This window comes from Delphinapterus leucas, chromosome 14 (assembly GCF_059928025.1).
Source record: "Delphinapterus leucas isolate spDelLeu-1000000601 "Yukka" chromosome 14, BTC_Dleu_Yukka2, whole genome shotgun sequence".
NCBI classification, from domain to species: domain Eukaryota; kingdom Metazoa; phylum Chordata; class Mammalia; order Artiodactyla; family Monodontidae; genus Delphinapterus; species Delphinapterus leucas.
Genome location: NC_143142.1, coordinates 31,074,625 through 31,100,698, shown reverse-complemented (window position 1 = coordinate 31,100,698; position 26,074 = coordinate 31,074,625). Strand labels below are relative to the sequence as shown.

At 41.4% G+C, this 26,074-nt stretch overlaps 1 protein-coding gene across 1 annotated transcript in view; it reads left to right on the top strand.

Moving 5' to 3' along the window:
* PTPRM (protein tyrosine phosphatase receptor type M) overlaps positions 1 to 26,074 on the top strand; it is a 750,850-nt gene that overhangs the window by 313,337 nt on the left and 411,439 nt on the right. The window contains exons 6-7 of the mRNA XM_089894939.1: positions 15,439 to 15,613; positions 22,973 to 23,266. Of these exons, the coding sequence (XP_089751065.1) occupies positions 15,439 to 15,613; positions 22,973 to 23,266 (469 nt within the window). The remainder of the gene's footprint in view (positions 1 to 15,438; positions 15,614 to 22,972; positions 23,267 to 26,074) is intronic.

Genomic DNA, 26,074 nt, shown 5'->3' with positions numbered 1-26,074 from the left:
ACATCACAGCTGTATATCAGAACCATTTTGTAATTATATATAAAAGCCATAAAATGATTTGAAAAGGAGTAAAATTATGGCTCCCTTATCAAACCTAACATGGGTGTTTTTAGACCCTATATATCAAAGCATAAATTTAACATCACTTACTGTCATAGAAAACACCGGGGGCTTCCCTGGTGGCGCAGTGGTTAAGAATCCGCCTGCCAATGCTGGGGACACGGGTTCGAGCCCTGGTCTGGGAAGATCCCACATACTGTGGAACAACTAAGCCCGTGTGCCACAACTACTGAGCCTGTGAGCCACAACTACTGAAGCCCATGCACCCAGAGCCTATGCTCCACAACAAAAGAAGCCACCACAATGAGAAGCCTGTACACCACAACAAAGAGACACAACTAGAGAAAGCCCGTGCACAGCAATGAAGACCCAATGCAGGCAAAAAATAAACGTAAATAAAATAAATAAATTTTAAAAAGAAAATACCAGGAAGACACAAAGAGGACTGTCTTCAGTTGCTATAGGAACCACTGGCTCCTTAAAATTTTGAGTGGTTGAAATCACATCCATTATTTAGTCAGTTAAGTATCCACATATATGATATACTGTTGAACATTCAGCCTGAAACCACCAGCAGCCTTGAAAGCATACACCATATCTTTTAACTTATATGATTTGGGATTACCTTCATTTAAAGATTTATTTTACATGGATGAAAGAGTAGCGCATATCTAAGGGGATTCTGAGAGAAATTAATTCATGAATTTTACTCTGTGATATTACCTGTCTCAGTCAAAAAAGGTATAAACAGCTGGTGCTTTGAGGAGGATGCAGCAGGAGCAGCTGGAGCGTTTTCCTCCACTGCAATCTGAAGGCCTCTGGGCCAGGCTGTGGAACTGTACTGTGAAAACTGCAGGTCAAGATGGTTCATTTTGGAGGACAGAAGAGAAAGGCATCAACTGCTAGCCTTAAGGACTGCTTGCTTTGGACCCAAGAACCACGCGTCCTGTAAAAGCACTTGTTCTGTTTTTTTTCTCATATTCATCAAAAGGTTCATTTGTTTCTCTTGCTTCCAAGAATCCGCAGCTGTGTCACGAGAAGGGAAGGTGGAGAAAGCCCTGCTCTGGAAGTCCCGTGGTTGAGGGCTGAGAATACTAAACACTGTCTCTTCTGTCTCCTGTTAGTGATGCAGGCCTTGGAGTGAGGGTCCTGGAGAGTTTGGACACTGTTAGAATCTCTGGTTTTTTCCCCTTCTGTCTCTTCTTTTTGGAAGGGGAAGAGAAAAAATGGAAAATGTTTTAGCTAGGAGGTAAACATATCTGCTTTAGGTAACCTTGAAAGTTCTAGGAGATTTTCAGTCTGGTAACCTGGAATTATGTACCTAGAAAAGAGAGAGGGAAGAAACACGACAATTTTTGATGGGTTTTGATTTCAAAAATGTCTTTAGGACCAGAGAAATGGAATGGAAAACAAAGCATGCCGCTTGTAGTCCTAGAGGGGCCCTGTTTGGGATAAGGCCAGAGACCTCTGAGACAGGCATACGGTGGCAGTCAAGTGGTTCCTATAGAGGATGAACTTTGAAATTATAAAGCAGGTCATTATTCTCTTCTGTATCTCTCCTACATATAAAAAAGCAACCCTTCATTCCCTTTGTTCAAAGCAAAGGGAATTGGCTATTGTCCAAGTGTAAGAAAATTATGTTTGGACTTCCCTGGTGGCGCAGTGGTTAAGAATCCACCTGCCAATGCAGGGGACACAGGCTTGAGCCCTGGTGCAGGAAGATCCCACATGCCGCGGAGCAACTAAGCCCGTGCACCACAACTATTGAGCCTGCGCTCTAAGGCCCGTGAGCCACGACTACTGAGCCCGTGTGCTACAACTGCTGAAGCCCGCATGCCTAGAGCCTGTGCTCCGCAACAAGAGAAGCCACCGCAATGAGAAGCCCGCGCACCGCAACGAAGAGTAGCCCCCGTTCGCCGCAACAAGAGAAAGCCCGCGTGCAGCAACGAGGACCCAATACAGCCAAAGATAGATAGATAGATAGATAAATAAGTAAATAAATAAATTTATTTTAAAAAAAAGAGGGCTTCCCTGGTGGCGCAGTGGTTGAGAGTCCGCCTGCCGATGCAGGGGACACGGGTCCGTGTCCCAGTCCGGGAAGATCCCACATGCCACGGAGCGGCTGGGCCCGTGAGCCATGGCCGCCGAGCCTGTGCATCCAGAGCCTGTGCCCCGCAACAGGAGAGGCCACAACAGTGAGGGGCCTGCGTACCGCAAAAAAAAGAAAAAGAAAATTATGTTTTTCCTGTGATAAGAAGTGATGTCCACTAAGCACAAAGGGCAAGTGACAGACTAATGGAGTTTCTGTTTATCCTGAAGGTTTAGAAGCTGATGATTGCTTTCATTAAGAATAGTGTAGTATACACCTTCCATGTCTGGCTGTGCGATTATTATAATAGTTATTCAGATGGTGCTACAGCTTGGGGCTGCTACCCCTGGCATATTGCTCCCCTTTCCCAAATTGCATTTTTTCTTCTACTGTGGTGGCATCTTTACAATATAGTGACTTGATGCTTTTGCAGGAGGTGAATGACACCTGGACAAAATGGTTCTTTGATTCCTATAGCTTTGGAGTATTTATAAGCCGGCAGCAAAACCATCTATTTTTCCTGGGGAAATTATGATGGTTAAAGTAGTCGTTCAAAAATACAAAAACGAGAGATTTCCTTCTAATTGCTTCTTAGAATTATTTTCTTTATTTATATTTTTTCTTTTCTTTTTAAATACTGAATATAGTTCTCTGTGCTACACAGTAAGTCCTTGTTGGTTATCTATTTCATAGAGAGTAGTGTGTATATATTCATCCCAAACTCCTATTTTTATTTTTATTATAGAAATTATAAATGTATACAGAGGTAGACAGAATGATGTCATGAACTCAATATACCCAGCATCCGACTTCAAAACCAACAATATGTGACAAGTTACTTCCTCTGTGTGTCCACCTGCTCCCCTCTGATGATTTTGAAGCAGTCCTAGTCATCATATCATGTAACTTGTAAATGTTTTCTAAAACAGGAGTCGGCAAACTTTTTTTGCGAAGGGCCAGATAGTAAATTTTGTAGGGCACAGGGTCTTAGTTATAGCTCTTCATCTCTGCCATTGTAGCGGGAAAGCAGCCACAGACAACACAAAACTGGATGAATGTGGCTGTTTTCCATACAGCTTTATGTATGGAGACTGAAATTTGACTTTCATGTATTTTCATTGTCACAAAATACTATTCTTCTTTCGATTTTTTTCAATCATTTAAAAAATGTAAAAAACATTCTGAGCTTGCGAGCGGTACAAAACAGGTGGCAGGATGGACTTAGCCTCAAACCCCTGCTCTAAAAGTTAAGAGCTCTTTAAAAAAAATAGAATAATCACCGTGTATGCCCTGCGAAAACAGTGTTCATATATCCTTGGCTGTCTTGTAACGTTATTTCTTTTAGCAGTTGTTTCATTTGTGATTGCAGTAAAGTTCACACTTTGCAATTGCGTGGTGAGTGTCTTAAGTCCTTTTTATCTTTAGGCTCCCTGTTCATTTCCCTCCATTTGTGATGGTTGTTATTGTTGTGGAAAGTGGGTTTGTCCTGCACAGTCCTACCGTGTTTTGAGTTTTGCTTATTGCCCTATGGTAGCGTCATTTAACGTGTTCTGACTGCTGTGTATCTTGCAAATTATGTCTCCTTTCGTGATGTTATCAGCCACTGATGATCATTCCTAGGGTCATTAATTCATTCAGGGTTGCAGAACTGTCCCATTCTCAGTCCTTCTTTGTTTAGTCACTAGAATACTTCTAAAAAGAAAAGAGCTCTCCCATTATCAACCATTTGGGTATCCTGGTATATAAATCGTAAAGGGAAGGTGGTATTGATACTTGATATTTTTGTCCTTTTAAGCAAATTGTCAAAAATAGTGAGGTAGTTCACTGGTAGTTCACAAGTGACCAAAGGGGTTATTTAGTATTGTTGTCATTGATGTCATCATTGTCATCATCAACCTGTGGATATAAACACATTTGATGAGTTTCGATCCATCGCACTTATTATCTTTATTGCTGCTCAGATCTTCCACCCCTAAACAGTGGGGTTTACCTGACCTGGACCATCTCGATGGCTTTCTTGCTTTGTGGTATAACCGTATGTTCCAGGCTTGTATTTTCCACCTTAATGACCTAGAATTGGCCGTTTCTCCAAGGAGCGCTGGTTCTTTTTCAGGGGGAACTGGTAATTAGAACTTACAATCTGATCACAGAGTTGCTTATTCCTACTCATTATTGTTTCTGGATCTTCCCATCCTATGGAGCTGGGATATATACGTATGCACACATACACACATTTAAGAGTAAAGCCTGTCCTGAGATCGTATTAACAATTCAAATTCAGAACTACAGGGCTTTTAACCTTTATCTTGTGCCTTTATCTTCTTTCAACTATGTTTTCAGAAAAGAGTTGTATGTTTTAAGGCATATTGATTGGGGAAAAGTGACGTTCTTAGCCTTGTTTATGTTTAACTAGCCTTGCCTCTTAGATTATGGACAACTCGGTAGGTTCTGCCATCTTCCTCATGGTCAAGTGCTGTTATCACAGTTTTGAAGTAAACAGGGTCAAGTCCTAGCCTTGCAGACCCAAACCTTTAACCCAACAGGAAATGTCAGTCAGCATCAGGTTCCTTAGTTTGATGTGGCTAGATTAGTCTCGTCAACAGATTTTAAGACTAAAGAACTTCTAATTTCTTTGGTATTTCTTTTTTTGGTATTTCTAATTACTGCATTCATTATATATATCCTACATTATTTGGATGAACTTTTAAATAAAATTTAAACACAGGTTGTTAAATATTATTCATGCATTGTAAACATATATTTAACTATGTCTAAATATCAGAATGAGGTTCTAAATTTTTGTAATCAAATTCTTTACTTGAATATGCCTATAAGACTATCATATGTTCGAATAATATGTTACTTTGGCTATCTGTATACCCATTAGCCAGTTGAAGAATACGTGTCAATAGATATTGACAGTATATGATAACATAAGTAAGAACTTCTGGTTCAGTATTCCAAGTTGATAAATATTTGTGTTAGCTTGGTTATGGGATAGAAATCAAAGGTCAGTACCATCTGAGTTATTAAAATTAAAAAATACATGGGCTCCAGAAAGTAGATTTGTTGAGGTATTCAATTATTATTGGATTTAGATTACAGGAAAGGTTTTAAACAAAATTATTCCTGGCTCTGCTGATACTATTAGTGATCCCATTGGCAAGAATTTCAACCGGTATCTTACAAATGGGCATATCTGAAAGTGGAGCGAGACGGACTATTTTCTCTATTAAAGAAATGAAAGTGCGGTTTAATCCCCACCCGTATGGCTAAGGAGGGGCGAACGGCTCTCCTGTATCTTCTCTTGGCCCCTGCACTCAGAGTGGCTCCAAAATGGGATTAATTTGCTCCCAGCGCTGCTAACTGCCCAGACCTCAATTTCTTTCAATCATTGCTCTGATTATTGCAAAACTCTTTCTGAAAGACTTAATGTGTATCTTTTCTGCTGGCAAATTACTGCTCATTTAGAAGTCCTAGAGTTAGTCCAGGCAGAAAGAAGGTTGGAAGTCTAATTTAAATAACTATCAGGACTTTATTTCAGGCTTGCTCAAATTGAAATGCATGCGTGTTTGAAGATGCTCTTGCTTTTCTAAAAAGCTGCATTTAACCCATTAAGATCATTTCCTTGCAGATTTGGCCGTTATGGTTGTCTAATTAAGTTGACAAAAGATGGGTCAGCAGTTTCTTTAACACCTGGACACCTGGTGCCGAGCTCTGCCTGGAACCGGGGGTTTTGTCCTGAGGACTCGGAGCCTCTCTTACGGGGAAACTCATATTCTAAAGAACAATCGCAGTCCCATCCTTGGTGATGCCTCATTGTCCTGCTGTAATGCTATTAAGAACCAGCTCTCCAGTCCTTGTCAGGGCCGCCTCTTCTAACTCTGTGAAATTGAGAGAAAACTGCCTGACAAAGGTGCTGTCTCTATCCAGTGGACATTTTCATCATTTTGTTTTGCGGGAATAACAGCCTCCCCATAGTTTCCTCGCTGCTCAGGGGTACCCCAGGTTCTGAACACATTGTTATGTCTGGTCCTCCCTGTCATGGGGAGAGGCAGACAGGGAGAGGGACTCAGCCCTTTCACATCGTCCAGCATCAGAGAAAATGGGCCAGCCATGGTTCCCTGCCTTCCCTGTTGAATTCTGACCTAAGGAAGAGTATCTGGGGACCAAAAGGCATCTTAAAAATCAGTCTGTTCAGTTACCTATTCAGTGCCTAAATCCCTTTCAGTATTACACAAGACGGAGGAGATATGGGGGCATATGTATATGTATAGCTGATTCACTTTGTTATAAAGCAGAAACTAACACACCATTGTAAAGCAATTATACTCCGATAAAGATGTTTAAAAAAATGGATATATATATAGATATATATCCATTCTCTTTCAGATTCTTTTCCTTTATAGGTTATTACAAAATAGTGAGTATAGTTCCTTGTGCTATACAATAGGTCCTTGATGGTTATCTCTTTTTTATATAATAGTGTGTATATATTACTTCCAAATTCCTAATTTATCTCTCCCCCACCACCTTTCCCCTTTGGTAACATAAATTTGTTTTCTCTTTCTGTGGGTCTGTTTCCATTTTGTGACTAAGTTCATTTGTATCCTTTTTTTAGATTCCACATATAAGTGATATCATGATATTTGCCTTTCTCTGCCTGACTCACTTCACTTAGTATGATAATCTCTAGGTCCATCCGTGTTGCTGCAGATGGCATTATTTCACTTTTTCTATGGCTGAGTAATATTCCATTGTATATATATGACACATCTTAAACCAATCATCTTGACGCACGTGATCTGAGAACTGGGCTAATACAGAACCGACAGGTGCTGTTGGACCTGCTGAATGTATTCAGCCTCAGGAAACAAGACCAGGATTAAAGTGTGAATGCCAGGATTTCAAAGGGAAAGAATGAATATGGCCCTCAGAAGCGCATCTTTCTCTGGCGTTTGGGCACATGATCTGTTCTCGTTTTAATCCTCCCCCCGTCCCTGTCCCCATGGTCTTTGGTCCTTTCCTTGGGGCGCCCCCTCCTCTCCTGTCCTGTCACTTTCCATCTGGCACTGGCATCGCCCCTTCTTTCTCTGCGGGTCTCACTTCTTCCTCTTCCTTTTGTTCTCTCCATCTCCCTGCCTCTCCCTCCCGCCTTCCACAGACTTCCCTGGTTTGTTTCTCTGCTCATCTCATTCCCCTTACATGTGGCCTCAGTGGTCGACAGTCTTCAGGCAGCTATTCTGCTCACGTTTTCCAAGTGGGATTTTCGACTTGCATGAAATTCCTGGTGATGCCACAAATTTAAATGAGTCAATCTGAGTAATTAATCTTATAGATATTTAAATTTTGCCATGCGTCCCTAATTCTAAATATACATTTTAGTAGTGCTACATGCTCTTCAGTTAAATTATCTTAAGCACACTTAATCTTACTTAGTTTGGTTGGTATTTTCCATTTTTGGGAATATCCACTTATGGATACTGAAGATGTGAGTCTCAAGGAGCATCCTTGCCTGATAGAAAGAGGTCAGAGTTACACAGCATCTCATAATATTATAGGGAATTTATCATTCTTCAAAATATTAAAAATGGGATTTATTTTAGTTTAAAAGTGCTATCGAGGGATTCCCTGGTGGCGCAGTGGTTGAGAGTCCGCCTGCCGATGCAGGGGATACGGGTTCGTGCCCCGGTCCGGGAAGATCCCACATGCCGTGGAGCGGCTGGGCCCGAGAGCCATGGCCGCTGAGCCTGCGCATCCGGAGCCTGTGCTCCGCAACGGGAGAGGCCACAACAGTGAGAGGCCCGCGTACCGGAAAAAAAAAAAAAAAAAAAGGGTGCTATAGATTAAGAGAATAAATGAATTTGTACCATAAAAGGCATGCAGTACCACAGAAATATAAATATTCTTCTGAATATTTGATCTTTTACCCAAGATAAGCTGATTTTTCCCCCTACTGTATTGGAAATATTAATAAGAAAAGGTCAGTGATTTAGGCCAATTCCCTGTCCTGTTTGATCTGTTTGTAGTATTTAAAAGGAGTTGGAAAATAACTTGATTTTAGGAGCCATTTGAATTCCCATTAAAAAACACAGTTTTTTTTTTAAAGGAAGGTTTTATTTATTTATTTATTATTTATTTTTTTGGCTGCCTTGGGTCTTTGTTGCTGCCCGCGGGCTTTCTCTAGTTGCAGCGAGCGGGGGCTACTCTTTGTTGCAGTGTGCAGGCTTCTTATTGCAGTGGCTTCTCTTGTTGTGGAGCATGGGCTCTAGGCACGTGGGCTTCAGCAGTTGGGGCACACGGGCTCAGTAGTTGTGGCTCGTGGGCTCTAGAGCACAGACTAGGTAGTTGTGGCACACGGTCTTAGTTGCTCCACGGTACATGGGATCTCCCTGGACCAGGGCTTGAACCCGTGTCCCCTGCATTGGCAGGCGGATTCTTAACCACTGTGCCACCAGAGAAGTCCAAAACACACAATTCTTATAAATAGATAATAACTCTCTATAGAGAATTTTAGGTTATTCATCCAAAAAAAAAAAAACTTAAAAATTTTTATTCCCTTTTGACCTAATAATTTTAGGAAATAGGGATTGTCCTAAGATCATTTATAATAGTGACAAATATAAATAATTTAAATGTGTAGCAATAGAGAACTACTTATATAAATAATAGCTACAGCCATACAGTGGAAAACATTAAAAAGCATGTTTTTGAAATTATCTAATGCTATGAAAAATTCTACAGATATCACAAGAAATTTAAATGAAGAGATCATATATATATTATCATATATATCATATATTATCTATATATCATATATTATATATAATATATCATATATGTATATATAATATCATATATTATATATGTAAAACCACTATTTAAATTTTATTTAAATTAAAATGATCTGTAACAAAAAGTAAACTAAACCTTGCCAATGCTTGTTCTTTTTCTTTTCTTTTCTCTTTCTTTCTTTTTTTTTTTTTTTTGGTATAATTGCCATTCTACTGGGTATGAAGTGATATCTCATTGTGGTCTTGATTTGCATTTCCCTAATGGCTAATGATGTTGAGCATCTTTTCATGTGCTTATTGGTCATTTCTGTATCTTCTTTGGGGAAAATGTCTATTTAAGTCCTTTGCACATTTTAAAATTGGATTGTTTGGTTTTTGTTGCTGTTGTTTTGCTGAGTTGTAGAGCTTCTTTATGTATTCAGGATATTAATCCCTTATGAGATAAATTATTTGTAAATATTTTCTCTCATTCTGTTGTTGTATTTTTACTCTCTTGGTAGTGTCCTTTGATGCACAAAAGTTTGTATTTTGATGAAATCAAGTTTACCTATTTTTTCTTTTGTTGCCTGTGATTTTGGCATTGTATTTAAGAAATCAATTCCAAATCTAGGATCATGAAGATTTCCCCCTATGTTTTCTTCTGAGAGATTTATACTTTTAGCTCTTAATTTTAGGTATTTGATCATTTGATTTAATTTTGTATAAAATAAAAGCCAAGTTCATTGTTTTGCACATGGATGTCCGGTTTTACCAGCACCATTTGTTGAAAAAAGTATCATTTCCGCATTGAATGGTCTTGGCACCCATGTCAAAAATCCACTGACCAGACCTGTGAGGTCTATTTCTGGGTTCTCTATCCTATTCCATTGGTCTATGTCTGTCCTTATGCTAGTACCACACTGTGTTTTGATTACAGTAGCTTTGTAGTAAGTTTTGAAGTTGAGAAGTGTGAGTCCTCCAACTTTGTTATTTTATTTTGGCTACAGTGACAGCTTTTGAATAGAACTGTTGCTAGCCCATAAGACCTAAACTGGCCTTAAAGATTTGCTGTGTAACTCTGACAAGTCAGTATTCATGACGATTGCGCATCTCTGAAAAGCCGCAGGAGTTTTCAATATCCTGATATTCATTGTATTACTGTCCTATTGCTGCTGTAACAAGTTACCACAAACTTAGTGGCTTCATTATCTCACTGTTCTGGAGGTCAGAAGTCCTGAAATAAGGTGATGGCAGGGCTGGCTCCTTCTGGAAGCTGTAGGGGAGAATCTGTCCTTTGTTTCTGCAGCTTCCAGAAGCTTCCTGCATTTCGTGGCTCATGGTCCCTTCCTCAGTCTTCAAAGCACTTGCTTCTCTGGTCACATCTCCTTCTGCATCTGACCTTCCTACTTTCTCCTACCTTATCATTACATTGGGCCCACCTGGATAATCTAGCATAATATTACCATCTCTAGATCCTTATTTTTTTATTATTATTTTTTGATGGTGCTAATATATCCTTTAATGGCAGAATGTGGTAATTATTGAATTAATTATTGCTAACATAGTTTTCAAATGAAAAGAGAATAGAAAAAAAACCAAATTAAACGTGACACAGCCTGACCAAACACATGTCAAATTACAGTTTCAAGGTTACTTTACAAAATACCTCCATTTATACCATAGATCCTTATTTTAATCTCATCTGCAAACTCCCAGGTTCTGGTGACCAGGGAGTAGACATCTTTGGGGACCGCTATTTTGCCTACTACGATTACAATGACTGGGCAGTGTTGCTGACAGAGGGGCACACAGATCCTCTAAAATATCCTTTTATTTTTCCCTGTTGGTATTCCTTGTAAATAAAGATTCACTGTCCAGTTGTAAGGATCAGGTATAAGTCTGTTAATATAACAATCTCACATTTCTTTCCTACCTATGGAACTTTTTTCCACTGACACTATGACTCCTAGAGTCAGCAAATATTAATTGAGCTCTATTCCCTGTGCACCCATGTCCACAAAATGAATACATCTGTTTCATGACCTTGAGGAACTTATAATCTACTAGAAGAGAAAGATGGTACTGCAGTGTAACCCACTTTTAAAAAATTTCTTTCTTTTTTATTTAATTTTTATTTTATATTAGGGTATAGTTGATTTACAATGTTGTGTTAGTTTCGGGTGTACAGCAAAGTGATTCAGTTATATATATCCATTATTTTTCAGATTCTTTTCCCATATAGGTTTTTACAGAGTATTGAGTAGAGTTCCCTGTGCTATACAGTAGGTCCTTGTTGATTATCTGTTTTATATATAGTAGTGTGTGTATGTTAATCCCAACCTCCTAATTTATCCCTCCCCTGACCTTTCCCCTTTAGTAACCGTAATTTTGTTTTCTATGTCTACGAGTCTGTTTCTGTTTTATAAATAAGTTCATTTGTGTTGTTTTTTAGATTCCACGTATGAGTGATATAATATGATATTTGTCTTTCTCTGTCCGGCTTACTTCACTTAGTGTGATAATCTCTAGGTCCATCCATGTTGCTGCAAATGGCATTATTTCTATCTTTTTTATGGCTGAGTAGTATTCCATTGTATATATGTACCACATCTTCTTTATCCATTTGTCTGTCGATGGACATTTAGGTTGCTTCCATGTCCTGGCTATTGTATATAATGCTGCTATGATCATTGGGGAGCATGTATCTTTTCAAATTATGGTTTTCTCCAGGTATATGCCCAGGAGTGGGATTGCTGGATCATATGGTAACCCACTTTTATAGATTATATTTCCTAAATAGCTTTAGAATCCCTCCCTTCCTGTCTCTCATCCCTCCTTTTGTCATGTGTTACTATGATTTTTGCAGAAAATACAGCCAGTTTCCTTGACATCAGTTGGGCTTCCACACTCCTTGCTTTGGGCCATTACTGTACCCACAGATGTGCTCACGTCACCCTTTTGCCAAAAATCCTTGTGTTCCTGGCATCAGGATAAGCTGTAACCCTCCACAGGTCCTATTCCTGGGTGTGGGCTCTACCATTCCAGCCTCATCACCTGCCATTCCAGGAGCACGTTGTGTTCTAGTGGAATAGAATAAACCTACCACCCCACAGTTCAGCTGTCTTGGCTGTTGACTTTTACAGAGCTCTTCTCAATTACTGGCTCCATTTTTCCTCCTTCACTGCCTGAGAAAGTCCTGTGCATCCCCAGTTATGGCCTCAAGTCATGCTTTCTAGAAAGCCAGCCCTCACCCCCCTCGCTGGTGAGGAGGCTCTTTTTCCTGGGTTTACTGTGTCAGGCAGTTCCTCGGTCTGTAGTGTAATTAGTGCCTTACCTGTCTGTTTTTCTAACCAGACTATGGATTCAATTAGGTAAGGGATGATTCTCTTAACCCCATGCTCCCTGTATATGTAGAGTGCCTGCCTCATAAAAGATGTTTACTAAGTGTGGGTTGAATGAATGCTTGGATCCACGTACATGTGAATGATGTAATAGAAAATACGTGCAGATTGAAGCAAGATTTATGATGGCATATGGATTCTAAGCTAAAATGATTGCTAGCTAGCACTTTTCTCCTTTCTATATACTGTTTCTCTTGAGGAAGCTGAATCTAACTTTCTATGTGATTAAATACATGGGCTTAAAAAAAAGTCCCATTCCTGAGAGTTCATGTGACTCATTGGAGTTCTGTAACGCTGTTAGTTTGAAGCTGTTTATTTTAAAGGATAAATTTGTGGCACGAAGTCAACAGCTATGAAGTAAAGCTCCTCTCAACATATATATGAATCCAACACAGAGGTTTTCTTAAACTTGACTGCCCTCAGTACATCCTTGAATACTTGTGAGGGATCCATAAGGGCATACTTTAAAATTCTTTTGAATAAACATTCTTTTGAGACAGGCTTATTTCATTAGGACAAATATTACAAGATGACTATAGAAGTATATTCTTACAAGATTCATGCCACAAGTAAGTAAATAAATAAGTAGGTAGCCCTTTTGTTTTTGTCATTGTTAATAAACAAAGCAAATAATTATAAATGTGAAGTATGCCTTTCTTCAGGGCTCTTTTTTTTTTTTTTCAAAATGAGATTAGATTTTTTTTTCAGTCTGAAAAAGACAAACTCAATTTTATAGAGTAGTAGGTCTAAGGTTACTCCTAGTGACCTTAGAATATTATTTATTATATTTATTTGGGGGAGAGGATGGGAGACAATGTATGAAATACAGAGAGAAATACTTTCCCCTGTTGTATTAATTAATGCTGGATTGATGTTGTTTTGTTTAACTTCTCAGTGCCCTTTGTCAGACCAAACTGAGGGGATTTAGTAATAAAAAAGACTCACATAGGCTATATAAGGTATATATTTAATGTCACATTCAGATCTATGACTCTTTAAGCTATTAACAAGGCTGTTTTGATAGCTAGTACTAAAGATCGTGGGAACTGTTCTTCCGCGGGCCCGACGTTTCCTTCGCTGTGGCAGGAACTGTACTGGCGCAGCACCTGGATGCCTTGTCTCTTTCCACGCGTTGCTGCTGGACCGGAAGCCGGGAGCACGCCCGGCCCAGCCCCTCCTTTGGGAGCTCACTCCCCACAGCAGCCCTTCCTCCATCCTGCGAGTTTGCCAGCAGCACCCCACGTGGGGGGCCGGAGATGGTGTGGTTTTGCAGTGCGGTCCGTGGCTGGGTGGGTGAGTCTAATTCCGTGCTTCAGTTCTCGCAAGCCGATGGTTACCGCGCATCGGCCGTGTTCTGCGTATTCTGCAGGGCCAGGTCCACGGGTACTAAACGAGGTGTTTGACAGCCTGTCCGCCTTTCTTCTTGAACTCATCCCTCAGCTGGTCCAGAATCCGGGCAGGGACTTGTGGTCCCGATAATTAGGCAAGTGTCCTTGCGCATGTATATCTTTAAATTCTCACAACTGCCCTGACAGTTGCATTGTCCCCTTACAGATGAGGAAAGGGGGGCCCCAGGAGCATAAATTACTCTGACGTTAGGTTTGGCACCCTGGTCCGTCTACTCCCAAACTCATGTCCGTTAGGACATACTGACAAAGAAAATATCACAGCAAAAGCTTCTAAAAGGCTTTGCATAATATAAATCACTGAGCTCTACAGGTGAGTTTTATTATTGGTAGCCTGGAGTGTTCATACCTATAAACACAAACATTTTCATACGGTCTGCGAGTCCCTGAATGCACAGGTGTGTGCCCACCTCCCCAGTTCCACTGGCCACCTTGATGTCCTCCAAAGCTTTCGGCTCTTTCTAACCATCCCGGGCCTCTTGTTCTCTCTTCTCTGACCGGGGCACGCCTTTTCTTCCACCCTGCCCTTTGCCTTGTAGTTCCTACTTACCCTTCAGATCTCAGCTCCAATGTCACTTCCTCAAAACGGCACCATATCTAAAGATGGCCTCATTGTGATTTCTGCCAGCCACCTGCCCTGGCCATCATTGGTGATCATGTATCCATTTCAAGCCTATATTCCCCAGCAACTGAAGCGCTACTGTGAACACTGGGGCCACTTTTCTGTTGTCCACTGTTGTGAGCCTAGTGTCCTAACACAGTGACAGCACGTGGATGGCACCCAGCATGGTTGCTGGGTGAATAATTGGACATAATGCTTGGTGTCGTGCATTTGCCTTAAGGTCTTTGCCCATTGTTTTCTCATTAATACTTGCAAATAACATGTTAAAGATAGCCTCTTTCCTGATAATTGTAAGAAAAAGAATATATAGGACTGAAATCTATAATCTTTCTTGAGGCTTTAAACTGTGGGAAGCATAGAATGGATTTCCAAGTCTGCGTAACTAAGGACTTAATTAATGTCTCTGGGATAGTGTAAAGACAGCACTGTTCCAGTATTGGAACCTGCTTTGTGTGGTCCTGGGCTGTGGGATGTGCAAAGGAACTTCTCTCCTAGCATTTCAGTGTCAGGTAATATTAAGCACCTACTTCTGCTTGGTTCTGATGGCTCCAGGAAGAAAATCCTAAAGCTGAGACTCATCCTTCAGAACTTATGCTAATACCTACTTACATTTTTAATGTAGCTCTTGATAAGTTGTTTATCAGTTCATGTATAAAATGAGGTCAGTCATAGGGTAGTGTGCGAATTAATTTTGTTTCCAAGCCAAGTATAAAAAAAATGATTAAGTATTACAAAAAGACTAAATGTTGATAGTTTGGGAGCAAAATGAAGAATTTTTCCATGTGCTTTTTCCTCTCCTCCTGTTGAGGCAGAATAACATAATGAACATTTTAAAGGGGCAAAACCAAAGACATTTCTGAACACTTAATTTTGCATCCCTCAAATCCTGAAAGTGTTGATCGAGGCAGAATTTCAGTTTCTGGGCACCTGTTTTCCTGGAACAACTGCCACGGGTAATAAACCGTGGAACCAAGATCTGTAAGGAGGTAACATCAGTAACATCCATTCTGGGCCTTCAGATGTCTTCCTGGTTCCATATGACAGCTGATATTGTTTCTTTCTGCTCTCCCCATCCCCGTGTTTACAGGGCATTGATGTACGGGATGCTCCTCTGAAGGAAATAAAGGTGACTAGTTCCCGGCGATTCATAGCATCGTTTAATGTCATGAATACAACCAAACGAGATGCTGGAAAATACCGCTGCATGATTCGAACCGATGGAGGAGTTGGCCTATCCAACTATGCAGAATTGGTAGTTAAAGGTATTTAATGTTATTTTTATACCTCCAAATAGTCTATTAAAAGAGACATGTGGGATGGTTGTGAGTTCATGATTTGTTGAAAGCTCAGACTTACCCTCGTCTGTTTCTGAACAGTAGTTTGGTGACAGGCTGTATGGATGGATTACATTTTAAGTACAAATTTTGCACCTGAGCAATAGTTTTGAAAAATGTATTTTATTTATGTTGGTTCAGTTGCATACAAAGCAATGAATGTGCTCCGGTCAAGTTCTTTTGCCAACTCTGTGTACAGAGATTGCAACCCTATAAATTTTTTTTTAAGGAATAAAATTTTTTTACTGATAGAAAATCACTTAATATGCAAATATTTCCCAGCCATGGTGTTTATGATAGCAGGGTGGTTAATAAAATGAAGCAGTGTCAGTATAAAAATGCGCCGTCACATCATACAAGCCACATTGATAGTAGTGGGTTAGCATTCATAATGTTGCTGTTAGGTTCTATTACTATATTTTGCATGACTGAAAAATTGAGTCATTATATTCAGGAAGGTGGGAGACGAGTAAAAAACAGGCGGGGGGATAAATTTCCTTTGGCTGGTTTGATGTTTTTGTGTGTGCATGGACTTAGGAGTTTATATAGTATTAAGCTGGTAAGGCAATTTTTGGTCCCAGACAGAATTTGGACTTTTAGATATACCGTGAGGCATTTTTATACCTTGTAGCAAGCCATTGCTGCTTCCTCCTACGGGAAGACAATGATGCCTGCTTGTCACATGTTCTCCCCTGCATTTATTAAATGGGGAACATAAACTTGGTCTCTTTTGGATGGACTATTCCTTTTGTCAGCAAATTTCTCTATGTCAGCAGTTTTACAGACTGCAGGGTTCAAACCCCAGAGCTAGCTGTGTGGGCGTGGTCCTATGGCTTACCCTCTCGGTGCTTCTGTTTTCTCATGTTTAACATAGACATAATAATGTGATCGACCCTAAAGGGCCATCAGGAGGACCAGATGCAAAAGGTATGTGAATGGCACTTAGAACAGGAGACCTAGTAGGCAGCCAGCACCTGTTCAGGCCATGATGGGGCATTGAGTGGCTCTTATTCTCCGTTCTAGTCCATCAGTGGTCCTCATCTGAGAATGCATGGCTGAACCACCTTTCCAAATAAAACAAAATACAAATACCTGCCCACCTATTCTCTACCACCATTACCACACCCATGTTGAATCAGAATCTCTGGGACCAGAGCCTCTGCCATAAAATCTATAGGTGATCCGGGCAGACGCTACTGCTGTGACATCAGCTCTGCCAACGTTAGTCACGCCCGGCTTGGGGGGAGCCTGCCCCCAGCACTGTTTATCTGCAGCAGTGGCTAATGTTCTGTGGAAGGAAGCCAGGAAGCACACCCTGCAGCATCTGCTCACATGGTCTAATTTGCCACACCAGAGCCCTGTGATTTTGGGTTTGTAGTGAAACTGTAGCCCGTCTGGCTAGTTTCCGAGTTTAGGTTTTACCTGTAAGAAAACTAAAACTCTGCATAGATGTGCACACCCTCCCCTGCAGAAGGCTCTCGGGGAAGCGAGGGGTTTCCTTGTGGAAAATGGACACCATTTGCCAACAGATCCAGCAGAACGGCTGCCTCGCTGTTGCCACGGCTGAGTTCTTTATTGTCATCACTGTTACTTAATTTTCATCTTGGTCCCGTTCTTTGTGACTGTGTTCTGTTTTCTGATTTCTGGTTGCTACAGTGCTTCACTGTGCCCGTGCCCCATGAGGCGTGGTGCTTTGTAATCAGTACGATAGAAATCTAGTCACCTCTTTAAAAATTGCCTCTGTGGGAAAGTTAATTTGTTGGGAGTTCTAAGCAAGTCAGAAATTTCTAGTCTGCCACAGCACACATAAGCACAGAGGCTGAGTGGGTCCTTACATTTCTGCCGCACGTTTTCCTGCCTTACGACAGCGTGGAGGGATCTTGGGTCATGGTGATAAAATGTCCGGGCACCCTTTGCATCTCTGCACCCTGCCACAGCTGGTGACAATTGGCTTGCAGATATGGCTCAAATCTGGAGTTTGACTTTTCCTCCATTTATAATTTTTATAGCCATATTTTGCATGTATTTGATTTTTCAAAATGAGATAACATGCTGGATTCTACTAATTAAATAAAGCACTGCATTGACACAATTACTTTAAAATATGTAATGGCATGTTTAGGCCACCTGTATGATTGAATACTTTTTATATGCATGTGTTTAGAGTGCTAATTTTTTCAAAATGGGAAAAACTTAAGTCCAAAGAGTTTATAACTTCCTTAAGGTCATTCCCTGATTTGATGCTGGCCCACAAATGAAGCCCAGGTCATTTTAAACTATCATTCTTGTCTGTTTTATGCCTACCACTGCTTTTGGTAATCAAAGACATAAAAATATTTCATGTAATCTCCATAATTCATGTATATATACATATATGCCAATATCATATTTAATTATAGGAGACATATATTAGGAATTCATATATATATATATCAATTAGATATATGTATATGATATGTATCTATAGGTATATAAATTGTTTCTTTGCTGGCTTGATTTAGAATTATTTTTATCATGCCCTTTCACTTGGATTAAATATTTTAAATTGCTTTTTATCACTTAGTATAGATTGAGTTCCTTCCTTCTTTCTCTTTGAGAAAATTTATTCAAAATTTAAATATTGAGATTGGTTCAAGATGGAGGAGTAGAAGGACGTGCTCTCACTCCCTCTTCCAAGAGCACCTGAATCACAACTAACTGCTGAACAATCACCGACAGGAAGACACTGGAACTCGCCAAAAAGATGCTCCACATCCAAAGACAAAGGAGAAGCCACAATGAGATGGTAGGAGGGGCTCAATCACAATAAAATCAATTCCCATAACTGCTGGGTGGGTGACCCACAAACTGGAGAACACTTATACCACAGAAGTCCACCCACTGGAGTGAAGTTTCTGAGCCCCACGTCAGGCTTCCGAACCTGGGGGTCCGGCAACGGGAGGAGGGATTCCTAGAGAATCAGACTTTGAAGGCTAGCGGGATTTGACTGCAGGACTTCGACAGGACTGGGGGAAACAGAGACTCCACTCTCGGAGGGCACACACAAAGTAGTGTGCGCATCGGGACCCAGGGAAGGAGCAGTGACCCCGGGGGGGGGGCCCAGACCTACCTGCTAGTGTTGGAGGGTCTCCTGCAGAGGTGGGGGGTGGCTGTGGCTCACCATGGGGACAAGGACACTGGCAGCAGAAGTTCTGGGAAATAATCCTTGGCGTGAGAACCTCCCAGAGTCCGCCATTGGTCCCACCAGAGAGCCAGGTGGGCTCCAGTGTTGGGTCGCCTCAGGCCAGACAACCAACAGGGAGGGAACCCAGCACCACCCATCAGCAGACAAGTGGATTAAAGTTTTACTGAGCTCTGCCCACCAGAGCAACAGCCAGCTCTACCCACCACCAGTCCCTCCCATCAGGAAACTTGCACAAGCCTGATGGCCTCATCCACCAGAGGGCAGACAGCAGAAGCAAGAACTACATTCCTGAAGCCTGTGGAACAAAAACCACATTCACAGAAAGATAGACAAGATGAAAAGGCAGAGGGCTATGTACCAGATGAAGGAACAAGATAAAACCCCAGAAAAGAAACTAAATGAAGTGGAGATAGGCAACCTTCCAGAAAAAGAATTCACAATAATGATAATGAAGATGCACCAGGAGCTTGGAAAAAGAATGGAGGCAAAGATCGAGAAGATGCAAGAAATGTTTAACAAAGACCTAGAAGAATTAAAGAACAAACACCTAGAAAAACTGAAGAACAAACAGAGAGGAACAATACAATAACTGAAATGAAAAATACACTAGAGGGCTTTCCTGGTGGCGCAGTGGTTGAGAGTCCGCCTGCCGATGCAGGGGACATGGCTTCGTGCCCCGGTCCGGGAAGATCCCACATGCTGCGGAGCGGCTGGGCCCGTGAGCCATGGCCACTGAGCCTGCGCGTCCGGAGCCTGTGCTCCGCAACGGGAGAGGCCACAACAGTGGGAGGCCCGCGTACCACACACACACAAAAAAAATACACTAGAAGGAATCAATACCAGAATAACTGAGGCAGAAGAACAGATAAGGAACCTGGAAGACAAAATGGTGGAATTCACTGCTGCAGAACAGGGTAAAGAAAAAAGAATGAAAAGAAATGAAGACAGCCTAAGAGACCTCTGGGACAACATTAAACACAACAACATTCACGTTATAGGGGTCCGAGAAGGAGAAGAGAGAGAGAAAGGACCAGAGAAAATATCTGAAGAGATTATAGTTGAAAACTTCCCTAACACGGGAAAGGAAATAGCCACCCAAGTCCAGGAAGCGCAGAGAGTCCCAGGCAGGAGAAACCCAAGGAGAAACAGGCCGAGACACATAGTAATCGAATTGGCAAAAATTAAAGACGAAAAATTATTGAAAGCAGCAAGGGAAAAACGACAAATAACATACAAGGGAACTCCCATAAGGTTAACGCTGATTTCTCAGCAGAAACTCTACAAGCCAGAAGGGAGTGGCATGATATACTTAAAGTGATGAAAGGGAAGAAACTACAACCAGAATTACTCTCCCAGCAAGGATCTCATTCAGATTCGATGGAGAAATCAGAAGCTTTACAGACAAGCAAAAGCTAAGAGAATTCAGCATCACCAAACCAGCTGTACAACAAATGCTAAAGGAACTTCTCTAAATGGGAAACACAAGAGAAGAAAAGGACCTACAAAAACAAACCCAAAACAATTAAGAAAATGGTAATAGGAACATACATATAGATAATTACCTTAAACGTGAATTGATTAATTGCTCCAACCAAATGACACAGGCTCGCTGAATGGATACAAAAACAAGACCCATATATATGCTGTCTACAAGAGACCCACTTCAGACCTAGGGACACATACAGATGGACAGTGAGGGGATGGAAAAAGATATTCCATGCAAATGGAAATCAAAAGAAAGCTGGAGTAGCAATACTCGTATCAGATAAAATAAACTTTAAATAAGGACTGTTAAAAGAGATAAGGTGGGACACTACATAATGATCAAAGGATCAATCCAAGAAGAAGATATAACAATTATAAATATATATGCACCCAACACAGGAGCACCTCAATACATAAGGCAACTGCTAACAGCTATGGAAGAGGAAATTGACAGTAATGCAATATTAGTGGGGGACTTTAACACCTCACTTACACCAATGGACAGATCATCCAAACAGAAAATTAATAAGGAAACACAAGCTTTAAATGATGCAATACACGAGATAGATTTAATTGATATTTAATTAAATATTCCATTCGAAAACAGCAGATTACACTTTCTTCTCAAGTGCGCATGGAACGTTCCTCTAGGATAGTGCGTTCCTCCAGGATAGATCACATCATGGGTCGCAGATCAAGCCTTGGTAAATTTCAGAAAATTGAAATCATATCAAGCATCTTTTCTGACCACAACGCTATGAGATTAGAAACTAATTACAGGGAAAACACCGTAAAAAACACAAACACATGGAGGATAAACAATACGTTACTAAATAACCAAGTTATTATAAGTAACAAGTTACAGTAATCCAGACAGTATGGTACTGGCACGAAAACAGAAATATAGATCAATGGAACAGGATAGAAAGCCCAGAGATAAACCCATGCACTTATGGTCACCTTATCTTTGATAAAGGAGGCAAGAGTATACAATGGAGAAAAGACAGCCTCTTCAATAAGTGGTGCTGGGAAAACTGGACAGCTCCATGTAAAAGAATAAAATTAGAATACTTCCTAGTACCATACACAAAAATAAACTCAAAATGGATTATGAGTTGAATCAAAACTATCTAAACAAACAAAGAGCTAGCACAAAGTTGTAGTTTATAAATAATAGGAACAATATTTTAGTAAATTTGCACTAAATTTATGGTCCCCCAAATAAAATTCATCTTTTAAGTGTCTCATTTAGCCTCAGTCTCATGAGATTTCCCCAGCTATTTTAAAAGTCAGTATGACTTAGCACACGTTGGATACGTTAAAGAACAAAGATGCCCCAACCCAACAAAAGGAACTTGAGTTGCTGGTTTCTTGATGGTCTAGGGATCTACCCGGTATCATCTTAGGGGCCAACCTCAGATGGGACGAGCTGTCCTGAGGTCCCCATCAGCAGGAAGCATGACAGGGAGCAACGGGTTATGTCTGCTATGGAGCAGACAGGTGCACATGCCAGTAAAAGAATAGCAGGCTTTATTTTACATGCATTTGTGTGGAGGAGCTAAAAACAAAAGCACACCAAAAGGCCCAAACCCCCTGCAGAAACATCCTTGAAAAAAATCACTAGGACTTAACATTTTCTCCGATGGAGATTCATTAAATAGAGATACATTATTTCATACAGTTATCTCCTTCCTTAATGTCATGTGTGGCGCCACTCACAGTGACACTGGCACGTGGAATGCCTTTATTTGGTGCCTGGAGATCCATTCACCTGGCACCTGATACACTGTGGAAAACAAGATTGCCTCTCTCTCCTGTCTCAGACAAAGATCCAGAAGAAGTCAGTCTCAGGTTTTCGGCAATGAGAGAGACCTTCCTGGGTTGTAAAGAGCGTTTGCCATTGATTGCTTAGAGTTTTATCAAGCTGGGCATGACTTGTGCTTTGCTTTAGAGCTTTTCTTTCTATTCACTGCTTTAACAAGACTCATTACTGCAAGATCCCTGAACAGTGGCAGTGCTGGACTTTATCACCCCAAGTGCTCACTGCTCCTGGAGCAGAACGAGTCCATTGGGATAGCTTTTGGGGGGAAAACGAGTCACCCTGGCAATGCATTTATGATGAGATAAACTATAATTTCGTCCGTGTTTTTCAAGTGATGATATCTTTGGAATACAAATATAAGGAGACTGAATTTAATGATATAACTAATACCTTGGGTGATTTTGAAGACACTCGGTTATTTTTTGTTTGTGTTTTTAACTCTTGACAATGGAGAGACTTCTAGAGCTTAATTACTACCACTTGAGAGAGTTTTTACAAGTCACTTTTAGTGCAAAAAAATCCTTTGGTGCCTATGTAGCTGTTCGAGAAAAATGAATTGCGTCCTAAAACAAACTGGGGATGTACCTACCTGAGCAGGCTTCGGTTTTAAAGATGGCTTATTTCACAGATGTGAACGCTACGCAAACCTCCCTCAGTATGCTTTTTCGTATTAACCTGAGCAAAACCATTCTCGTCAGTTCATTGCTGAAATGTTAATGTCTTCCCTGTTTTAGTAATTGATGTGCATTTAGCTCTTCTCAAGTGTCTGAAGGATGGCCTCCTGTTTGCCTTTCAGAGCCCCCTGTCCCCATCGCGCCCCCTCAGCTGGCCTCCGTGGGGGCCACCTACCTGTGGATCCAACTCAACGCCAACTCTATCAATGGCGATGGGCCCATCGTGGCCCGGGAGGTGGAATACTGCACCGCCAGCGGGAGCTGGAGCGACCGGCAGCCAGTGGACTCCACGAGCTACAAGATCGGGCATCTCGACCCGGACACAGAGTATGAGATCAGCGTGCTTCTCACCCGGCCAGGGGAGGGTGGCACCGGTTCTCCTGGGCCCGCTCTCAGAACCAGAACCAAGTGTGCTGGTGAGTCCGGGGATGCTGGGACCGCTTGTCAGTGTCTTCTGGGTTTTGACCTGCAACCTCCGTGCAGGTGGCTCACACCTCCCTCAGCTCTGCTGGGACCCTGTCTGGGTACAAAAGGTCCCTTCACCTGTGGACAGCAACCCAATAGCCTGTGGACTTCAAACCTCAAGGCTTGGTATCTCTCAGGAGGCCTCCGCCCCCTTTTCCTCCGTTCTTAATTTACACCTTCCTAGGAGTATCACCTAATTCATACGGGAATCATCCCAAAGTTGACAGAAACTGTTTGCTTTAATGATGTCTGCTCATAGGTCAACGCCTCTCATCTGGGTCCCTTTGTTTTTATGTTCCCTGTTGATGTGCTTGTAGCCTCGAGGGCCTTTGGAAGGCTAGATTCCATCTTAGCGATAGCTTTAAAGCTGTATTTTTATGGACGGATATTGAATGGAGGGGCTGCTTGCCAATGACATGGGGCCCATTTGTAAAATAAGCCAGGGTGATTTGTGGACCGCACGCCGGCTTTAAATTCTTAGATGATAAAGTTCTAATTGACTGTGCAGAGCCCGCTCTGTGGGTTGATGGAGAGAGAAATGCAGAGTCTTATAAAAATCAGACCCTAAAGAAAGAGCCCGTTAGAGGTTTGAGTGCTGTTTCTGTCTGGCTGCTCTTGGGTCAGAAGTAGAGAGAAGTGACAGGTTGGGGTACTGAAGTGTTCTTTCATCATTTAAATGCAGGTTCTTGCACTGAATTGAGGGCTGAGGTGAGGAGACTCAAGAAATTTTTATGGAGATAATTGATTCTTCGGGTGGCATTATTTAAGAGGACACTTATCAGTAGGTTTCGTTTCCTCTTAAGATTTAAAAGTACTCAGAGCGCAGTCTAACCCTGTCTGGTAGGAGAAATGATTAAACCTTCACAATGGTAACTGCTTCACTCTTTCTTCATAATTTGGACTGTATAGTTTCGAAAAGCCCAAAGCTCATGGAAAAAAATTATTTTTGTAAAACTATTTTTGTTAGAAGAGGGAACAGGACCCTTTCTCTTCTTGGGGTATGTGCTGTTGGGCCTGCCTTGTCCGCCCAGGTCTGTTTCCCATGTCCCACGCCCCCATGGTCACATCACGCTCAGTGCAGAGCCTCTGGTCTAAGAACTGTGGTGATTCCCACAGCCGCCATGGGCGGTCCAAGGAGAAAGGAGTTTGACAACACTTTCTCTTCCTCACTTCTCTGTACCATGTCATCTCCTCTCTCTCTTTCACTGAATAAAATTTCCCTGCCTTTTTTGAAATAATTTATCATCTGTCGTAATGCAAACAATGCAAACAATAGCTGTGTAACCGTGTATCTATCACTTTACAATATAAGAATTGCCTTCAAATCTGTTATTTATTTTATAACTGCCTCTTGAAGTCTCTGGGGCCAATACTGTGACCCCCTTACTAGGGGCAGGGAAATAGAAGCCCCTGCGGTCCTCCCCGCATCTGTGAGCAATAAGTTTGCGTTCTTTCACTTCAGCGTTATTTTGAGGAATCCTGTTTGGGGGCATGGTGCTAGATCGTCTTCCTTCCTCTCCAAAAGAAGGTTAGAATCCCATTGTCTAGGCTGGAGAAAGGACCCAATCTGTCATTCTAGTCACTGACAACCCCACCTACCTGTTGTTTTCAGTTCTGTTCTTTTGTCTTTTCTCCTGGCTTTGTGCCTGTACATTTCAGGTATCAACATGATTATTGTCTACATTTCCCCTAAATATAAGGCGTGCATATCTGTTTTCAAGAAGGCTTTTTGTTCTGGCTGCATGGTGTGTAAATGCAGAAACTTTCATAGTAGAATGGCAGTCCTTTTTTAAAACATTAAAACCAATCCTGAATGGATATCTGCATGCCAGCCCTGTGCCTTAGAGGTTTAATCTCACTTAAGCAAGGAAGCCTGATGAGAAAGCAGGTTTTTTCCTCTTACCATTTGTAACCTGCCGTGGACACTGTTGCATACCTGTCCTGCACGGGGATTGAGCATTTTTGAAAAAGCTGTGGTCGAACAAGTCAATCTTAGGAAATAGAAATATGTTAGGTGAGTGGGTCAAAGCTAGAAATGAGAGGGGGAGATGCTGGGTGGGTGAGGAAAGGGAAGTTGAATGAGCCTTTTACTGTCAGAAGAAATACAGTTTCACCCTTTGTTGAACTGAGACTTGAGAAAATCTGCAGGAGAGCTTGTTGACTGCTCAGGTGAGCCGTGTGAAATCGTGGTATGCAGGACGGAATGAAAAGGGGGAAGGTGGATGCTACACACTCTAGACTGAAAAATGTGCTAACAGTCCCGGCCTCTTCCTCAGATGGTTCGCGAGTGTTTAGGGTTCAGCAAGAGCGAGTCACGGATCTCAAAACCTGAGAGAGACACGGAGCATTCTGCAAAGCAGATGGAAGACGGAAAACGGCCTTGGCCAGGCATGAACAGTGGATGAATCTAATAGGGTGACAGGTAGTAGGAATAATTGGGCATCCATCCCGTGTGGTTTAAAAGGCCAAGAGTATGTGTCTGGAATTAGAGTGATAAAATTTAGCAGCAGCACATATAAAAAAAGAGATTGAGGATTAGGTTTAAATACATATGCATCTACAGTACGGTCCATATTCTGTTAGTCACTCTGTAATGCTGTTGCCTCACCACCCCCTCCAAAAAACAAAAACAAAAAACGAACAAACAAAAAACCCTAATGTAAGTGTAGGTTGCATTAAGAAAGCAAAGCCTATGTTGTAGGTGGTGATAGTCTTTTTCTACCAGTGCTGGGAAGCCTCCCTAATATTGTCACACTTAC